A 17,986-nucleotide genomic window follows, 5' to 3' on the forward strand; every position below is an offset into this window, starting at 1 on the left:
GGAAAGAGTTGCCTTTTCCTATGCAACACATAGCTGACTCACATACTTATTCTATACATATAAAACATATAGCTCCATGATTTATGTTGTATTGTCATAACATGGACTCTCTAATTTTTAAACTTGGGGTTCATGTTGACAAAGTTTATCATCCATCCACATATGATGATGTCCCTAATTGAGAGCACAATCCTAAGTGGGAAGGATAATGAATTATAGAGGCTTGCGCCTTCAAGAAGTCTTATTTTTTCGTTTGATCTATATAAATCTTAGCCACTTCATCGATGATAATTTGGTTATATTAACCTTTTTTCGGAGAGAATCATGATTTTTCCTCATTTGGAGCACAACTAAGAGTCTAATTTAGAAGCCCATGTCTGCGTGCCTCAGTTAAGTTTGGGTTTTGCACCTTTTTTTTCTTTTTTAAACTAACTTTATCGCTAGATCATTGTGAAATATTTATAAATGTTTGTTGAAATTTTTTTGTAAAGTCTTACATGGAAATTCATTTCATCTACTTTTTCATGTCTCATTCTTTGAAGTGGCTTATTTATTTAATTTAATATTAAGCATAAAAAATTGCTATTCAATGTATCAATGCTGATGCCTTATTTTTTTTTTAGACTCGAAAGCCACAACCGATACATGTGAGTAAGTCAGGAGAGTTTATTGGCATTATAAAGAAGCGTAAGCTGTTTGTTTGGCAAATCCCTTGCAAGCGATTTAGAAGCGATGAAGTAAAAAAGATCAGACTGCATCACACAAAGAACTTGAGCACATTCGCATTCCATCCAACGGAGAGAGTTGTAGCTGGAGGTGATGTAACTGGAAGAGTATTAATATGGAGAGAATTTGGGCAGAAAAAGTTCTCAAAAAACTTGGTAGCTAGAGATGAGGAAGAAAAGCCTGGTGTAAGAGATGACGACGATGCTGATTCATGTACAACATGGCATTGGCATGCAAATGAAGTCAAATTTCTTTACTTCTCCTCTGATGGTGCATATTTGTATTCAGGTATGCTAAATCATCTCTTAATGATTTAAAATTGTTGGTTGAGCCTCTTTATAAGCAAGAAACCTAGATGTGGAGAAGTTAATGCTATTTTTTGGTGGCCTTTAAACATAATTCTTGATTTTGAAATTAACATTATTGTCCGATTCATGGAAACAAGAAAAGATGAACTTGATGGATTCTATTGAGTCTTGGTTTCTTTCTTAAGAGGGCTATTTTTATTAGCATAATATTCAGTACTATTAGACACATATTGCTCTGATTGATTTATTTCTTAATTGGCATTAATATCTTGTCTTTGATATAGCTTTATAGCGATGTTGTTTTTCACATTAGTTAAATAAATCTAGTTTTTTAGGTGGAAAGGAAGGAGTCATTGTTGTTTGGCAGCTTGACACCGGAAAGAAGAAGTTTAAACCTCGTTTAGGAGCTCCACTCATAAATTTCACAGATTCACCAGATCCCAATCTTTCGTGTGTAAGAAACTATGTTTATTTTAATCATTTGATTTTGCCTTGTAATTGAATTCATTTTATGTTATTTTCAATGTTGCTTATGTGGGCTAATATGGCCTTGTTTTAGATTGGTGTTCAGGATCTGATTCTCCTTTTGGCCTTTTGTATGATTATGGATTTGATATTGGGGGCTGTAGCCATGTTCAATTCTCATTCATTATGGTTATTACTATGTTTCAGGTTGATTTTAACATGATAATAATTGATTCTGTCTTGTTTAGGAGCACTTAGCCTCTAACTGTATCGATAGAATATTAAGTGTTAATTAGTTTTTAAAAGATCAGCCCTTAGTGGCATCTCCCATTGTGATTGTATCGATCTACAACAATGCTATTTGTTTAAATGTGATTTATTACTTTTCTTATGAATTGTACTGTACTCTCAAGAGCAATTATTAATTTTGCCCCTAGAGATTTAGAAGTTTTAGTTTTTGTTATATAGTTCTCTGTGTTTGGCAGAATATCAAATGTATCTTATGCTAATTTTTCATCTAACTTCAGTTGAAACAGAGGTTTGGTTATTCATTTAGCATTAAAAAAATTTGCTGAAACTCATTTAACATTTCCAAATCAGTTGAAGAGATAAGAGTGGAAGTATCGCATTGAGATTTTAGTGGTAGAAGTGATTCAGCTGATTCAGAAAATTCTTATTTGGAGTAATTTTTGTTAGTCATATACTGTTATTTTATTTCACATATTCATTTTAATAGTTAAATTAAATATTTTTAAAATATTTTTTATCTAATAGAAATATAATCAAAGAAGTTTTTTAAAATCATAAAATGAAAGTTAACAATTGCATAAAAAAAGTAAAAGTATGAAAATTATGTTATGTGCGTGTATTTGTTGAAATGGAAATGGTTTTGTAAAAATCATTCTTGTCATGTTCAGTGGCTTTTCATTCCTAAAAAGCTGATATCGATCAAGTTCACAGGCTTGTTGAAAATTTTTTTATTTTTAACTTTAACATTTCATTTAAGGCAAAATTTTGCAGGCAGTTTGGTTATAATTTTAAGAAGCAATGGATTTTTTATAATTTTGAAGTTTTTTTTTGGTTAGATTCAAATTATTGATGTTGTGAACCAACCTGCAATTGTAGTTAAACTTCTATAATAATTCACGATAAATTTGATATTTGTGATACTTGAATTTTTTTGTAAATCTTTTATAATATTTCAATGTTTCAAAATAAATCTGAAATTAAATTGTACCGCGATAATATAAAAAAAATATTTCATATGTCGTATAAGAATATCAATTAGTGATGTATATAAGGCAATTCCCACGTCAGTGTTTTAAAAAATATTTAATTAGTTCTTCCACCAATATGTTCGATGAGTAATCACAGAGAAAGAGCGTTAGGGACAAAATTTTTTGAGGTTGAGGATTGTGGGTGAATCATATTTAATTATTTGGAAATTGGAATTTTTTCTCAAAATATTAAATGAGTAACCTACCCTTTGTATAGAAAAGATAATATGAGGGAGGGATTTGATATTTTCACAAATCTCAGGGACCTCACCTCAGGAAACTATATAAGAGTTAGCCAAAGCTCAAGGATGTGCGTGATAATGAACTCAATGGAGATTTGACGTTTTACCCATTATCATGGAGTTAATATTATATTTTGCTAAACCTATTGGACATAAATGATAAAAACCCAATTTTTAGTGTAGAATACATGCTTTTCTTTGTAGGTGTCAATTATTCCATCAACCAGAATTATTTTTTTATTTTTTTGAAATGTCAAATCAACTTTCTTTACTTCAATAATGAAAATTGTTATACTTTAAAGTAATGCACACATTTCTATTGGTCTTCTTGTACGTAGACAGCTAGTAGATTTATTTTTTTCAAGGTTCAGCGATGCATTTATTAAATGATATAGGTCAGAATTATTAATTCATCTCTTTAGAAGGATTCCTTTGGGCACATTTATAGGCTCCTGGTTATCATAAATTTTTGTTGATCAATTTTTGCTAAATTCATGTCTGCTTCTTTAGGTTTTACTGACATCAACATCTTCAGCTTTCTTGTTCAGATAATCAAATCCATCTGGTAAAGATGCCCACAATGGAGATCATCAAGTCTATTTCAGGAATTAAGGTTTGTGACGTAATATTCCTTCTTCATGTTTCTTATTTCAGCTATGGCTTCTGAAAAGTAAACTAATTTACTGATTTACATTCATCACCATTGATTTGGTTTCTGGTTATTGTAGACATGTGTTCTCACAGTCTGTTTTCAGTTGCCTTTCTCATTTCCAGATTCGTGTGAATGCTCAACCAATGAATTTGCCTTTCATAATGAGGCTGGATTAGTAGCACTGCGTACTGAAGATTATTGTATACAATTCTTTAGCTTGTTTGACAACATGGAAGTTTCACAGGTGTGCTACCTGGGAAATGGCTTTGACTTTATCTTAACTTTGTGAAAGTTAGATTAATCATCAAGCTTATATGATTGATGAACTCATTGTTCGTTCTTTCCAGGTGCAAGTATGTGAAAGGAACTTCCAACCTGTTGATGATGTCACGGTAATTGATTTCGCACTTCCGCAATAAATTATCACTTGTTCTTATGTTGTTTTAATTATCAATAGATATCCTCTTTCATTCTTCTCTTTGAAAAATATTATCCTTATTTTCTTATGTTATGTGCTCTTTTATGTTTCATTTATTTGTTGAAGTGTCCTTTCTCTATTTAGTGGATACTAAGTGGAAACCATAAACAAATAGTTGGTTAACTTGAGACTTTTTTTTATATTTTTTATGGGGGTTATATAAACTTGACAGGAACATCCATGGAAACATTGGTAACTACAGGCACTGGTGGCCTGCAATACACTTTTTTATCCATAGATAAGGTGGTCTTTATGTAAAAGTTGAAGTTTCGGTTTTAAATGTTTAAATACATTAGAATTGAGGTCATGTATGTGACCTCCCTGTATTTTAAATGATAAGAAGAAATAAAATATTGAAAAAAATTATTGAAAAATAGGATAAGTACTAGCTATAGTGGAATTCACCTCCAATTTTAAATATAATTGAAATAAATGAAGATGGATTAATAGTCTATATTTGAAGTGATTTATTTTCTAACAATAAAATTTTTAAGTATTTTTAATTAATAACTAAAATTATGATATATATATATATATATATTATGCGCGCGCGCGCGATGTACCCCATCCTGTTGGTTCGCGCGCTTGACGTATCCCATCATGTTGGTTGGCATCTATTGTATGAAACCTCTCAAGTCGAGGGCTCGAATCCCCTTTGGCACAATTGGCCTTATGGAGGTGGTACTTGAATTTTTAGGCACATTAGGGGCTGTTGGAGGCTCGTATAATAGCCTTTGACCATTTTTTATCATTCCTTTTAATATATATATAAGGATTATATATATATACATACATGTCTATATGGCATCGGTGGCGATTTGCGCTGCTAGGGTTTCTCCATCGGGCGAAACCCTGATTTGATTACTTCGGCCTTCAATCCATCCTCTGGTGCTCGATGACGGCTACGAAGGACTTCAATCTGCTTTGTGATCGTCGTCTTCTCTTTTCCACCCAACGTCGAAGGGCTTCGACATCTCCTCCGGTTTCATCGTCTCCTCTTTCGCGCCATCCGACTTCTGCGGTTCTTTTCTGCGTGGATTCCTTCGTCGAGCTGCGGTTTCGTGTCTGTCTTCCGCACATTTCATCTACAGTTTTGTTTTTTGCGCAGCTACGCCCCGACCTCTTCGGCTCGTCCTTTTTGCCCTCTGCCCGACTGCAGGGCTTCTCTTTGTTGAGATGAAGCTTCTTTCTTCTTCGGTTGAACCTGACAAAACCTTCTTTGCCCACGTGGTGGGTAATCCTCAGGGGAGACAGCGGTTGTCTTCCCTTCAAGTTATAAGGAGTATCATATGGTACAGGTGAGGTAACCGCTCCTTTATCGAGAATGCAATCAGGAAAAGTGGGAAGGAAACACTCTTTTTCTCTGCGTCAGAAATTTCAATGCTAACTAACAAATTCAAGTTTGCTCTTACTGAGAAATTTCAGTGGGGACACTCACCTATGAAAGTTATCAGGAAAAGTTTTGATGACCTCAAATTAGTGAAAAGTGAGGCTCATGAATGAGAGACATGTATTGATTCAGTTAACTACACTCAGATTTTCTCTAAAAAATATCTTAACATCGCTGGTAAAATAATGAAGCTACTCAAGTTGTCTCCTAATTTACCTCATACTGTACTGGTATGGTTTAGTCTATCTGGTCTCAAACTGCACTTTTTTCATCATCAGGTTCTTTACTCTATTGGTGTCGTACTTGGGGACCCTATGAAGCTTGATTTACCCATTTTCAACCTTACCAGACCTTTTGTGACCAGAATACTTGTGGAAATAGATATTACTTTGTCTAATGTACTGAAGTCTGGTTGGGCATAACGTATAATGAATATTGGCAGCAATTCGTCATGGAGCATAAACCTTTTTATTGTTCTCATTGTAAGATAAATGTCATAAGCTTCATCCTAATTTGAAATCGAAAGATCAAGTGAATAAGGATGGATCTAAGGATATATCTGTTCCACCTGGAGAGAAAATTACCACAGGACAAGATTTGATGTCTAATTCTATTGCCCCTGTGGACCCTCCCCCTTAAGATACTGTTTCTGCGATCGATGGGAAGCTGGATGGCCCTTACACTTTCAAACCCTACTAAAAATAATAATGAATGACCCCTACCTACACGGACTGATAATAAGGAGAACTTTGCAGCTCCCCACCTTCAGGAAGTATCAGGGGTGGAGGCGACAACTCTTACCTCACATACACTTGTTGGCACAACTGTTGGCAATCTTTCTACAACAACATTATCACCTCATCCGAGTGAGCAACAAGCTTCGGATGAGGAATGACAGGTCTACACTTCCAGGAGGAAGAAGAAGAATGAAGATCTACTAGAGCTAAAGAATCTAATGGATGATACTCTGGTTACTTCGGGCAATGGTACACACCTCACCAATCTGTTAGCTGGTTCCTTTCCGAGAACTAGAGACAGAGGCATAATTAAAGTGGGTCGACGTGGTTGATCTTTTATGTACCATCTACTTTTGGGTTTTTAATTTTCTTTTTTTTCTTTTTGTGTATTGTACCATATGGGTTGTGTGTCTATTTGGGTCTATTCATACAACCTATCTGTATCCCTTTCTCCTTAATATAATTGCCCTTGGGCTTTTTTAAAATATACCAGTATAGTTTAGTTTACCTGGTCTCAAGCTGCACTTTTTTCATCATCATGTTCTCTATTCTATTGGGGTCATCCTTGGGGATCCTATGAAGCTAGTTCTACCAACTTTCAATCTAACCAGACATTTTGTGATTAGAATACTTGTGGAAAGGGATATTACTTTACCTGATGTTATTGATGTCTGGTTGGGCACAACTGATTATGGATATTGACAACAAATCGTTATGGAACACAATCCTTCATATTGTACCCATTGTAAGATGTTTGGGCTTATCCTTAATGCATGCCACAAGCTCCACCCTAATTTGAAATCCAAGGTTCAAGTGAATAAGGAAGGGTCTAACTCCACTGCTCTGGACATTTTAGTTCCATGCGGGGAGGATGCTACCGGACAGGAGGTGAATGTTGCCCCTGTGGACCCCCCATGATACTGCTGCTACTGTTACTGAGATGGATGTGATATTGTCACTTTCAAACCCCATAGAAAACAATACTAAAGGACTATTACCTACAAAGGATAGTGCTCAGACTGATAATCAGGAGAACCTCACAACTCCCCTTCTTCAGGAAGTATCCGGTGTAGAGACACCTCATACTTCACATATACTAGAACCTATTGTGGGTCAACAGTTGGTATTTATTCTGCTTCATCTTCTGCTACAGCTCAACCACCCCATCAGACTAATTCTTCGGATGAGGAATGACAGGTTTACACTTTCAGGAGGAAGAATAATGAAGATCTACTTGAGCTCAGGAGTCTATGGATGATACTTTGGTTATTTCGGGTAATGGTACGCACCTTACCAACTTGTTAGCTGGATCTCTTCCGAGAATTAGAGCCAGAGGTATGACCAGATTGGGATAACCCTCACTTTTTTCAACGCCATAGTGGTTTTGGGTTTTTTTATTTTTATATGTACCATTTTTTACTTTTCCGCGAGTTGTATCGTGTGAGTTGGGTGCCTATTTTTGGACCCACCCATACAACCTATCTGTATTATTTCTCTTTAATGAATTAGCCCTTGGGCTTTTTTTTATATATATATATATATAATAATAATAATAATAATAATTATTATTATTATTATTATTATATTAAAGTATGCTATAAATATATTAAAAACTGATTTTATATTAAATTTATTTTCTAGTAAATCAAATTAGTTTCAAAGTTTAAATTAGTGTATATAATTTTTTTTAAATTTGATTGAAATTTTGATATTCAAACTAAATTATAAGTTGTATGATTATTAGTTTAAGATGCAAAAAAAATAATTATATAATATTTAATTTTTTATTTTATTATTTAATAAAAATCAATTTTTTGTGCGTTCACATAATTTTTCTTTGTCAGTACATTTTATCAGTTTTATTTAAAAAAAAAAAAAAAGTAAAACTTTTAATATTGGTCTCAAGCTTGAATTAATTTGTGCCCCTGCTGAAAAAATTTTCTGGCTCCGCCCCTACATGGAAAGTATTAGAAGACATGGCTGACAATTTTTTAAACTATTAATGTAATAAAAGTTTTCTTGGGACAACAATCTAATATATCAGTATTGTGGCGCTTACTGGACTTTAATTGATATAATGGAGCTGGTTATCGAATTTCCCTTTCGCAGTAACATGAAATGATGCAGCAAAGGTCATGAGTCTAGTTTAAGGCTTTTTACCTCATAGGAACCAATGTGTGAATATATGTGTTTTCAAATGTTTATCATGTCTTTAGAAGCAGTGTAGGTAGCTATAAACGATTAACTTCACTATATCAGTAGCATTATCATGTCTTTATTTCATAAGGTATGGAAGAGCTGTTTAAAATTAAAAATGCTGTTCTTGCTATTTTCTTTGATAATTGTTTAGAATTTATGCCATTTTTTTTTTAAGTTGAAGAAACCATCTTTTGCTATTCCAAATGAAAATAACCCTCCATCTGATTGCTTGCTCCATCTGATTGCTTGAAGTATACATATTTTTGAAGGTGATAAAATGTGCTAATTCTTTCATTCGGCAAGATTTAGTTAGGAATCAACATTGGCTTCAGGCTCACAAAATACGCTTAATACTCTATAAAATGTAATGATGTTGATTTAATATATGATGAGCGGAAATAAAATCATCACTTTTCCAAATATGCTTTTTATCTGCAAGCAATCAAATAAAATCTGAGATGACTTAACGGCTCTTAAACTAACGTTATATAATAAACAGGCTGACATTGTTTCAGTAATTGAACAATATTAGATTGTATGTTAAAGGTTTACTCTTATTGTTTCATAGAGCTTTCTTAGTGGCTTTGATTATAATGTTGGATGAAATTGATATTATTATAACATTCCTTGTGCCAAAACTAGTGCTTTAAGTGGTTAGCTTGGACGGTTCTATTTGTAAGAATGGTGTTGCATTTGTTTTTTTTTATTTTGGGTAATGAATGGCCAAATCTGTAGTTTCTATATGACTATTCTTGCTTATTCATGCCGATATTTTATTGCATATACTTTCCATAGGTGTTTGTTGCTCTGATTGCTCTCTCTTCTGATGGCTCTATGATGAGCACCGTTGATGTTAAGCTTCCTGAGGAGGATTTAGGTGGTCTTGTGACTCTGAAGTTTTGGAGTGGTGGTTCCCGGCTTGGAGAGTATGCCTTGTCTACTGTGATTTTTGAGCCTCACAGGTTAGATACACTCAGACATTAAATCTGCATGTTTTTTACTGGGGTTGATAGAGAGTGCTCTCTCTCTCTCTCTTATATAAGCATTAATCATCATAATTATGATACATTATTAATCATTGGACAAAATTTAACAACTACGATGCAAAAGACTCGATACAAATAGGTACATAATAGAGCAAATATATCATAGAACGAATAGGTTGCCAAATTTTTAAATGGTTGACTTTCAGATTGATTTTCCTAGGTTGATTCAAGGGAGAATTTTTTCATTCATTCATCTTATCATTCTTATTTCCGTTACACACAAATGTTAATGATATTTGCATGGCTTAACATTTGGATCTCTACAATATCGCTGACCTAGTTGCATTTTAATAAAATTTATTTTAAAGTCTCTATGAGATCCTCTTATTTTACAAAAGTTTCAACGTGTGCCTGGATTTTTTCTTATCTACTAATAATATTGAGTGATAATTGTTAATATTATACCCATTATCCACTAATATGCAATATTGAATTTCATAAAATTTTGCAATTTTCTATTATTCTAAGTCCCTTATCCTCAAAAGTTTTCTACTATATTTTTTTTACTTCTTTTTATGGATGTCCTCGCTAATTAGAATTGTTTCATCTGTAAAAAAACATGCACTAATAAACCCTGCTTTGAATATGATTTTTCATGTCCATAATTGATGATAATAAGGTATAAAATCAACGTTGACCGTTTCTACATACTTATGATAATTGGTGCAAAATTATTATAAGCAATTTACCAATTCAAATGAAAATTCCATTTTCCTGTATTTTCAGATTTTTAGCTCACAAAATCATAATGACAAGTAATTTTTTCTTCTAATAAACTGGCTGGATATTTATTTAATTCTACACTTGTTTGATCTTCAAACAAGCAAGATTGATTTTCGTTAATGAATGTTACCAAAAGAATGATTTTATATTTAGTATGTTTGTATGGGCTGCGGAGGAAGTAATTTAAATTCAATGAAGCTTTGTGTGCATGTCCTTGCATTCAAACTAAAGCCAGGGAATTTAATGTTTAAAAATCTCTTTTTAATATAATGTTTGGAAATCACTTTTTTTCTTCCATTAAATTTACACCATTATTTCTAATACTTCATACTAAAGATACTAAAGCTTCATAAAATTTATGTATTTATATTTCTACAACTTTTTTATATGGTTGATTAAAATTAGCAACATTAATGTTCATTTTATAGCAATTTAAATCAAACAGACAAACGAAAATATATGTATATATATGTGTATGTGTGTGTGTATCTATATAGAGAGTGCGAGAGAGGGAGAATAGTGAGTGAGAGAGAGAGAGAGTGACTAAAAGATTTGCAAATGACTTCAATTTATTTAAGGGGGATTTATAGTTTTGCAGCCGCACCATCTCAAACCCTATTATTTACATATCTAACATCTCCCCTATTTTATGCAACTACACTTTAAAACTTCCCATACGTCACTTCTGCTCCCCAGTAAGCTGCCGTCATCACACTGCTTCTAACTCCATTTTCGCATAATAATGGGTTGCTTCGAACAAGGCTGAATCTGGAATTGGAGGACTGAAAAACAAATAGATTTATGAGAAAATCATAAATAATTCAAACTTTTCCTACAGATCATGCTAACTTGTGAAACTCATCAGCCGCCCCAAGCATTCTGTCAGGTCATCACACTTATCCAAAAAGGAAAAGCAGGAACCACTAATTCAGTTGTTTATTGTGATGACAAATGTGAAAACTGCAAATATTTGTCAGAGCCAAATTCAGTTCTTTTAATCCGACCACTGCTTAACTTTTACTTTTCTCTCTTATTTTTTTTAATTTTTTAACTCATGCACAAACCCATATGTGCTAGGCCTTAAACTCTAGTCCATATGGTTGGAGACAAAACACCCAACCACTAGGCTAAGTAGGCTGCACACATAAAAGGAATCTCTTACCTTTCGGGTTGTTCTAACCAACCCAATCCATATTAAGTTTAATCTGTGTTCAGTTTAATGGAAAAAGGGGTTTGTTTCTTGCCGGATCGAGATTCGAACAGTGGTTTGATTGGCATTCATAACTTGTAAATGGTTCAGTTCAAGCTATATAGATTTTGAAATTTTCTTGTTATGCAAGGAACTGCAAATACGAATTAATTTAAATGTGTAGAAATATTTTACCTTTCAGTTCTTATACTTAATATTTCCTTGATTATACATACATGCATACATATAATTATACACACACACAAACACACTCACATACATGCATACATATACACATACACATATCTATACATACATAAATATCTATATATCTATAGATACATACATACATATGTGTGTGTGTGTGTTAGAAAATAACCTGCTGGAATTTGTTTTTTTTTTTCACAGTAATGCACAAATTTCTGCTATTGCATTCCGTCCTGGGCATTCCATGGCTGTAAGCTCTTCCTTGGGTGGAAATTTCAAGGTAGCATTTTTAATCAGCTATTTATGAAGTTCTCCGCACCCTTTATCTAAATTTATAGCTGCACCTTTTTTATGATGCAGGTGTGGGTTAATTCTACCAAATCCCCTCAAGAAGGTCAGACACATCATAAATATGAATGGAGATGCCAATCTGTTGGTTCGTACAAGTAATATTCTTTTTTCTACTCGCTTTTGTAGATTATAATTCTGCACTACCGGATTTCAATAGATTTTTATGAATTTTCTCGGTAGTTTCTTATCATATGAAAAATTGTCAATCAAGATAAGGAGTAATGCGATTCATAGAGATTTGCTACATTTTTCAAAGACTTGATTTAACTTTTTTAGCTAAATAATAATTATTTATTTATTGGATTTATCTTCTATTAACAGCTTTTTTATTCAAATAATATTGCCTTAAGTTTGTTGCCATAAATTTTCAGATTAGTGGATCATGCAATTCCAAGTGCACGAGGAATTCTCTATATGATGCACGTTGAGTGCATGCATCATTGTTCCAACCAATTAGTACATAAACTATACATATTAAAAATAATGAACAATACTTATAAAAAGCCTTCTTATTTTTCTTATCATTTAAGCTCTTTGTTAACCTTGCCGATGCTTCTCTTCAAGTTTCTTGGGGGCTGTTAACCAATCAAAATGAATAAACTAAAATAAACAAGAATGAAAATATTGATGCTTTGTTTGGAAAATTGTGCTAACCTTCCACAAAGAAAGCGAAGTAATCTCGATTGTTGTGAGATATAGCACACTTAAATGATGTTCGAAATAGTATGCAGTCATCTTACTTGGTAAAGCCTAGACTTGTTAAGTTAAATTTGCTTTTAAAAATGAAAAGCTTGTTAGGGATCAAATTTGTTTTTTTTTATTTTTTTATGTTTTTGTTTGTTGTATTTTTCATATTTTTTAATTTTTTAATTTTAAAAAACTGATGAGTTTGTTTTTAAAAATGCTCAAAACAACTAAAATATTTTTAAAAGTTGATTTATTTTCAATATGACACGCATGCATTACATAAATAAAACAAAATAAAAATACAAAATAGAAAACATAAAATAAAAGTAATCCCAAATGGCTCCAAAGAGAATACTCATTGTCTAAAAGTTTTGTTTTCATCTGGATATGTAATTCCAATTGCTTACAATAGTGCATTTTTTAGAATTCAAATCAATATGGTCACCAGTCACAACATCAAGGAACCAAAAGTAAAAGAGTCGAATAGTGAAAATGACGTTGAAAGTTACAGCTTTATCAAAATGATATATTTGACGTTATATGGTCTCTTAAATGCTCAATGGCCTTCTTATTCTCTCAATTTATTCTTACATTCTCTTGCCTTCTGATGGAAATCTGAACTTGTAGGAATGTGCCCATGACTGCGGCCACATTTTCCCCCGACGGCTCTGTACTAGCAGTTGCAGCTGAGACTGCGTTTACCTTATGGGATCCTGACAAGAATGTTCTTATAGCTGTAATTGGAAATACAGTTGCGGTAATGCTTTATTATTTCAGAGCATGTCTGATAAAATTTTGTTTATTTTTTATTTTTATTTTTTATTTCTATTTTTAAAAAGTATTTTTATTTGATGTATTTTTCTTGTGTTTTTAAAATTAACTTTATTTTATATTCAACATGACAAATATATTTTGTTTCGAATTAAAACTTAAAAATAAACAAAACAAAAAAGAAGCTATTAAAAAAAAAAAACTGAAAGTGATCCCAAACGGCACTTAATTTTAATGTCTTACCCGACTGTAAAAAAATAAGCTTTTTATGTTAATGATGACTTTTATTGATTAATTTACTAGAACTAAATGAAAATATGACACTAAATAGGACGCAATGGAGAAAAATGATTCATGTAGCCGACCCCACGTAGTGGGATTAAGGCTTTGTTGTTGTTGTTGTTGTTTGATGACTTTTATTGATGTACTTTTTGAATGTAACTTTTAAACCGTCTATTGTTATTTGCAGCCAATCTGTGATCTGTCATTTGTTGCTCATTCTGAATATTTAGTTTCAATATCACGGGGTTTGAAAACACAGTTGGCCGTTTGGAATTTGTCAAAGCTATCTATGCATTGGTCTTACCAAATTTCTGCAGAAGGTTTGTTGAATCCTTGCTTTAATATGAGTTTGCATATGCATCCCCATTCTTAGTTATAATGGTGTTTTTTGTTCTTTTATGTGGGAGGGGCTCAATGGGGTCAAGCTGCAATGTTGTTAGCAGTAGGAATTAAAGTTAAGAATTGCGAATTTGATGAGTTTGAAATAGTAAAGAGAACCTAGCAGCTAAAATAATGTGCTCATTTTCATCCCTTTAGCTTGAGATAGTTATCTTATTTGTCCATTTTTCATACTAAACAATAATGAAAGAGCATATATGGAGCTAATTCGAGCTAACAAATTTTTTTCTGTGTGAGTTAGTGTTTTACCGATGTGGACATTTATTATGAAAGAATAATTATTTGTACAAGAATATGAAAATATTGATTCAGAATTTTAAAAGAGAATGATTTACTTGAACAAGCTGTCAGTAATAAGTTATTAAGATTTACTTTGCAAATTTGTCAAAAATAGGTGAGAATGTAATGAACTTTTGGTACATTTGGTTTGAAAACGTTGTTGTTTTTATTTGCTTTTATTTGTGAAAAATGCAATCGGCATTTTTGAGATATGTTGAGGAAGTTTTCCGTTGACATCTAGCCAAATGACGCACCATAAATTGATTTTTTTTCACTTTTGTCCATTTCAAGTAACCGAATGATCCCTAAATAATTTGGTTATAATTGAATTTATAAATCAAGCTTTTTAAATAATAGTGAGAACTTAATTCAGTTAGCTATGTAATCAAATGCTAACAAATATAACAAAATATTTGCATTCCAGCTTTTTGACTTGGTCTGGGATGATTATTTTTGTCTCTGCAGTGCCTCATTTTCTTACCTTCTTGTTTCAGCCATCTGCACTGCAAAAGATGGATCTCACTTTGCTATCCTTGCTGTGAACAATCTGCATGGCAAAGCTTGTAAAAATGACGCAGATGGGATAATTTTATTATTTGGAGTGGAAAATCCCATCCCTCTAGCAACCTGGGGGGTCAGAAAGGTACAACTTTTCGTCCTGTTATCTCAATTGTGCTTCTGAAAACTGATACAGATCAAAATGTAGCAAATATAATGCACTGATTCTAGTGGTTATATTATCACTAACTGGTACTTTGTTGCTCTTACATAAAAAAATAAATAATAAATAAATAATAATAAAAATAACTTTCTTGCTCTTATGTTCTGTTTGTATGTGCCATGTTTGGCATAGAATTTTAATTTATGAGAGCTATTGGCTTTCTTATTGAATAAAAGAAACCTTTTGTAAATGTACTCTTATATGCCATGTTTTGCATCAAATTTTAATTGAGAGGTATCAAAATAATTATCCTTGTAGGAAGATGATTTTTCAACGATATTGATTGGATGATGAGGCTTGAGAAAAAAAATTGGTGATATATTTTTGATGCATCAACTTAGATGCTAATAGTTTTGTAGTTAGTTGTAAAGGAACTTGATTGTTATAAACTATATGAAGAAGGATTGCTGCTACCATTTTTCATCAAATACATGGACTTCATAGGTTCTTGTTTTATTCTAATAATGTTTTTTTGTTCTATTAATTTAGGCAAAGGGAGGCGGCCTTGCTTTTATTTCCCCTGATTTATCAATTAATGATACAAAATTTCCAGATGAAGGAAGCCATTCATTACTAGCTTACATCAGTGGTGATCACCAATATGTTATCTTTGATCCACATGCAGAGGTTCAGACTGCCAGAAATGCTCGCACAAGACAATTTCCTGATGAAGAACCAGGTAACTAAAAGAGGAATTTACATACCTACCTCAATTTTTTATATATATCTAATACCCATTTTTTCATATTTAAATTTGTATTTTATCCTTAAAAAGTTAATAATGTTGGTATTTAACCAATTGATTGCCATGCATGTAAATACGAAGGTTTAGTTATTAGATACGTAAATCTGTAATAAGTGTGTGGTATGTATGTAAATGCTATAATAATAATAATAATTTTGGTTATAATCTGCAGACACATTTCTGTTACTTTTTTAACCACCTATTTTTCATGATTCTCGTCTGAAATTTTCTATTTTGTGCTTCAGAACACATCGGATACACATCCATATATGGGGAGCTCCCAGAAATTGACATGCAGAGAGAAGAGAGCATTTCAGAAATTCCATTTATGCCTTCAGAAAGAATCTGGGAAACTATATTTACTGGATCATCACATAATCTTCCACCATTAACAAAGCTTTGCGCGACATTCTTGGAATCATTAATGGAGAAAAGTTCTACTGTATAAGACTGATAAATTTGATATTTTTCAACTACTGGAGAATAGCTCTGTGATCAACAATGGCTGCCTGGTAAATTTTTATCCAAAATGGAGCTGATTTAGCAGTGATAAGTATTCAATCAAACAATGGAAGAGGCAGCACTCCATCATTTGATTATCAGAGTTTTCTTCAAGGTTGCTTCTGCGGTTTCTACACTAAGGGTGCATAAGTCAACATGGATTGTGCTCTACAAAAGTTTTGTAATAATAATTTAATTTTCTTACAATTTAGGCTTTTGTAATTCTCTCCTTGCCATATTCATATGTTGAGAGTTTTTGTGTTTGTATTGATTAATCAACATCCAATTTTAGTTCCATTTTTTTGGGTGTAATTTAACAATTCTAATTTTATTTTATTTTTGGTTAATTTTTTGTTTATTTAGCTTTGAAAGCTGAATATAATCTTGTGCCCAAATATTTGAATATTTGTATTGGATGATCAAATTAATTTGTAGTTATTCTTCATCATAAGTTAGTTTTGAATTTTTTATTTTATTCTTATTGATTGTTATGTGAATTTCACAAATAATTTATATGTGATATTTATTTTATGCTTGCAGTCCCAAGCACTTGTAATCTTTTTTTCCTCAAGAATATTTTGATGTGTCGGAAGTGTTTAACATATGCGTTGAACATTGTTGAATGATTACATGACGATGAAGATCGATTGTTCCATTCAGATTAACTTTTATGATTACTCGGATCGTATTCGTTCAACACTCGTGTGATTGTTGTTGCTGCAATGATTGCTATAATTGTATTAATGCATGAAAAAAAAAATGAAAAATGAAAGTATAATCTCTAAAGAAGTACAGCATCAAGCATATCTCACTATGTTATGTTGTTTATATCACAATTGTCAAAGAAATCCCAACACAACGTATTGGCTATGGCTAATTGGACAATTTTTACTCCATTTACATAAATGATGTATGAATCATCATGCATGCACACTGATTTCAACAACAGTCATGCTAAGACTTCTGATAAACTCAAAAGGTAGAACATGCATAGCATTCTGAAACTGAATTTTTTTAACATGTCACACAATTTTTATGTATTTACACATCTAAAACCTCAACTATAATGTTTACATACCTAAAATTCAAAATTTTAACATCACATAAAAAACACGAGAGCATTACTAACTTTTTAATAGTGAAATACACGTTTTCATGCATGTATTTATAATAACAAAGTATTGTATGTGTAAATATCAAGCCTTAGGTGTTAGAAATGTAAATACATAAAAATTCTATTTTTATTCAATGCCAAGAGATTTCCAATGATGATTTATAACCCATACTTATATTGAGATTCCACAATCTTATAATCCAAAACCAACTTTTGATGAAAGTAATGCTCCAGAAGAAGAAATATACATATTCAAGTGCAGCCAAATATAATGCAAATAGCGCAACAGCAAAATTATTTCAGTATTTAGTATCATGCTTTCAGATACTAAAAGCTTAAAAATGAAACATCAAGATATAGCCTTGTACATGTATAATGTCAGTGTACAAAATTCTCGTATAATTTGTCCATCATCAGGAAGAATCAATGTTTATGATGATGATGATATTCATACATAAAGTATCATATACTTCGTATTGATGAAGTATAATTTTGCC

At 32.2% G+C, this 17,986-nt stretch overlaps 1 protein-coding gene across 1 annotated transcript; it reads left to right on the plus strand.

Moving 5' to 3' along the window:
• Nucleotides 1–623: 623 nt before the first annotated feature.
• Nucleotides 624–16,722, plus strand: LOC110021766 (WD repeat-containing protein 75-like; the record flags this gene model as incomplete). The annotated part of the gene is given in 13 exon segments (XM_020720390.1): nt 624–1,014; nt 1,370–1,488; nt 3,554–3,631; nt 3,774–3,914; nt 4,018–4,062; nt 9,270–9,436; nt 11,841–11,919; nt 12,000–12,085; nt 13,305–13,434; nt 13,918–14,050; nt 14,903–15,051; nt 15,619–15,808; nt 16,120–16,722. Coding segments are annotated over 13 exon segments (1,911 nt in total), but the record flags the coding sequence as incomplete, so codon positions are not given.
• Between the last annotated feature and the right edge of the window lie 1,264 nt (nt 16,723–17,986).

Source organism: Phalaenopsis equestris, unplaced genomic scaffold (assembly GCF_001263595.1).
Source record: "Phalaenopsis equestris unplaced genomic scaffold, ASM126359v1 Scaffold000144, whole genome shotgun sequence".
In the NCBI taxonomy this organism is placed as follows: domain Eukaryota; kingdom Viridiplantae; phylum Streptophyta; class Magnoliopsida; order Asparagales; family Orchidaceae; genus Phalaenopsis; species Phalaenopsis equestris.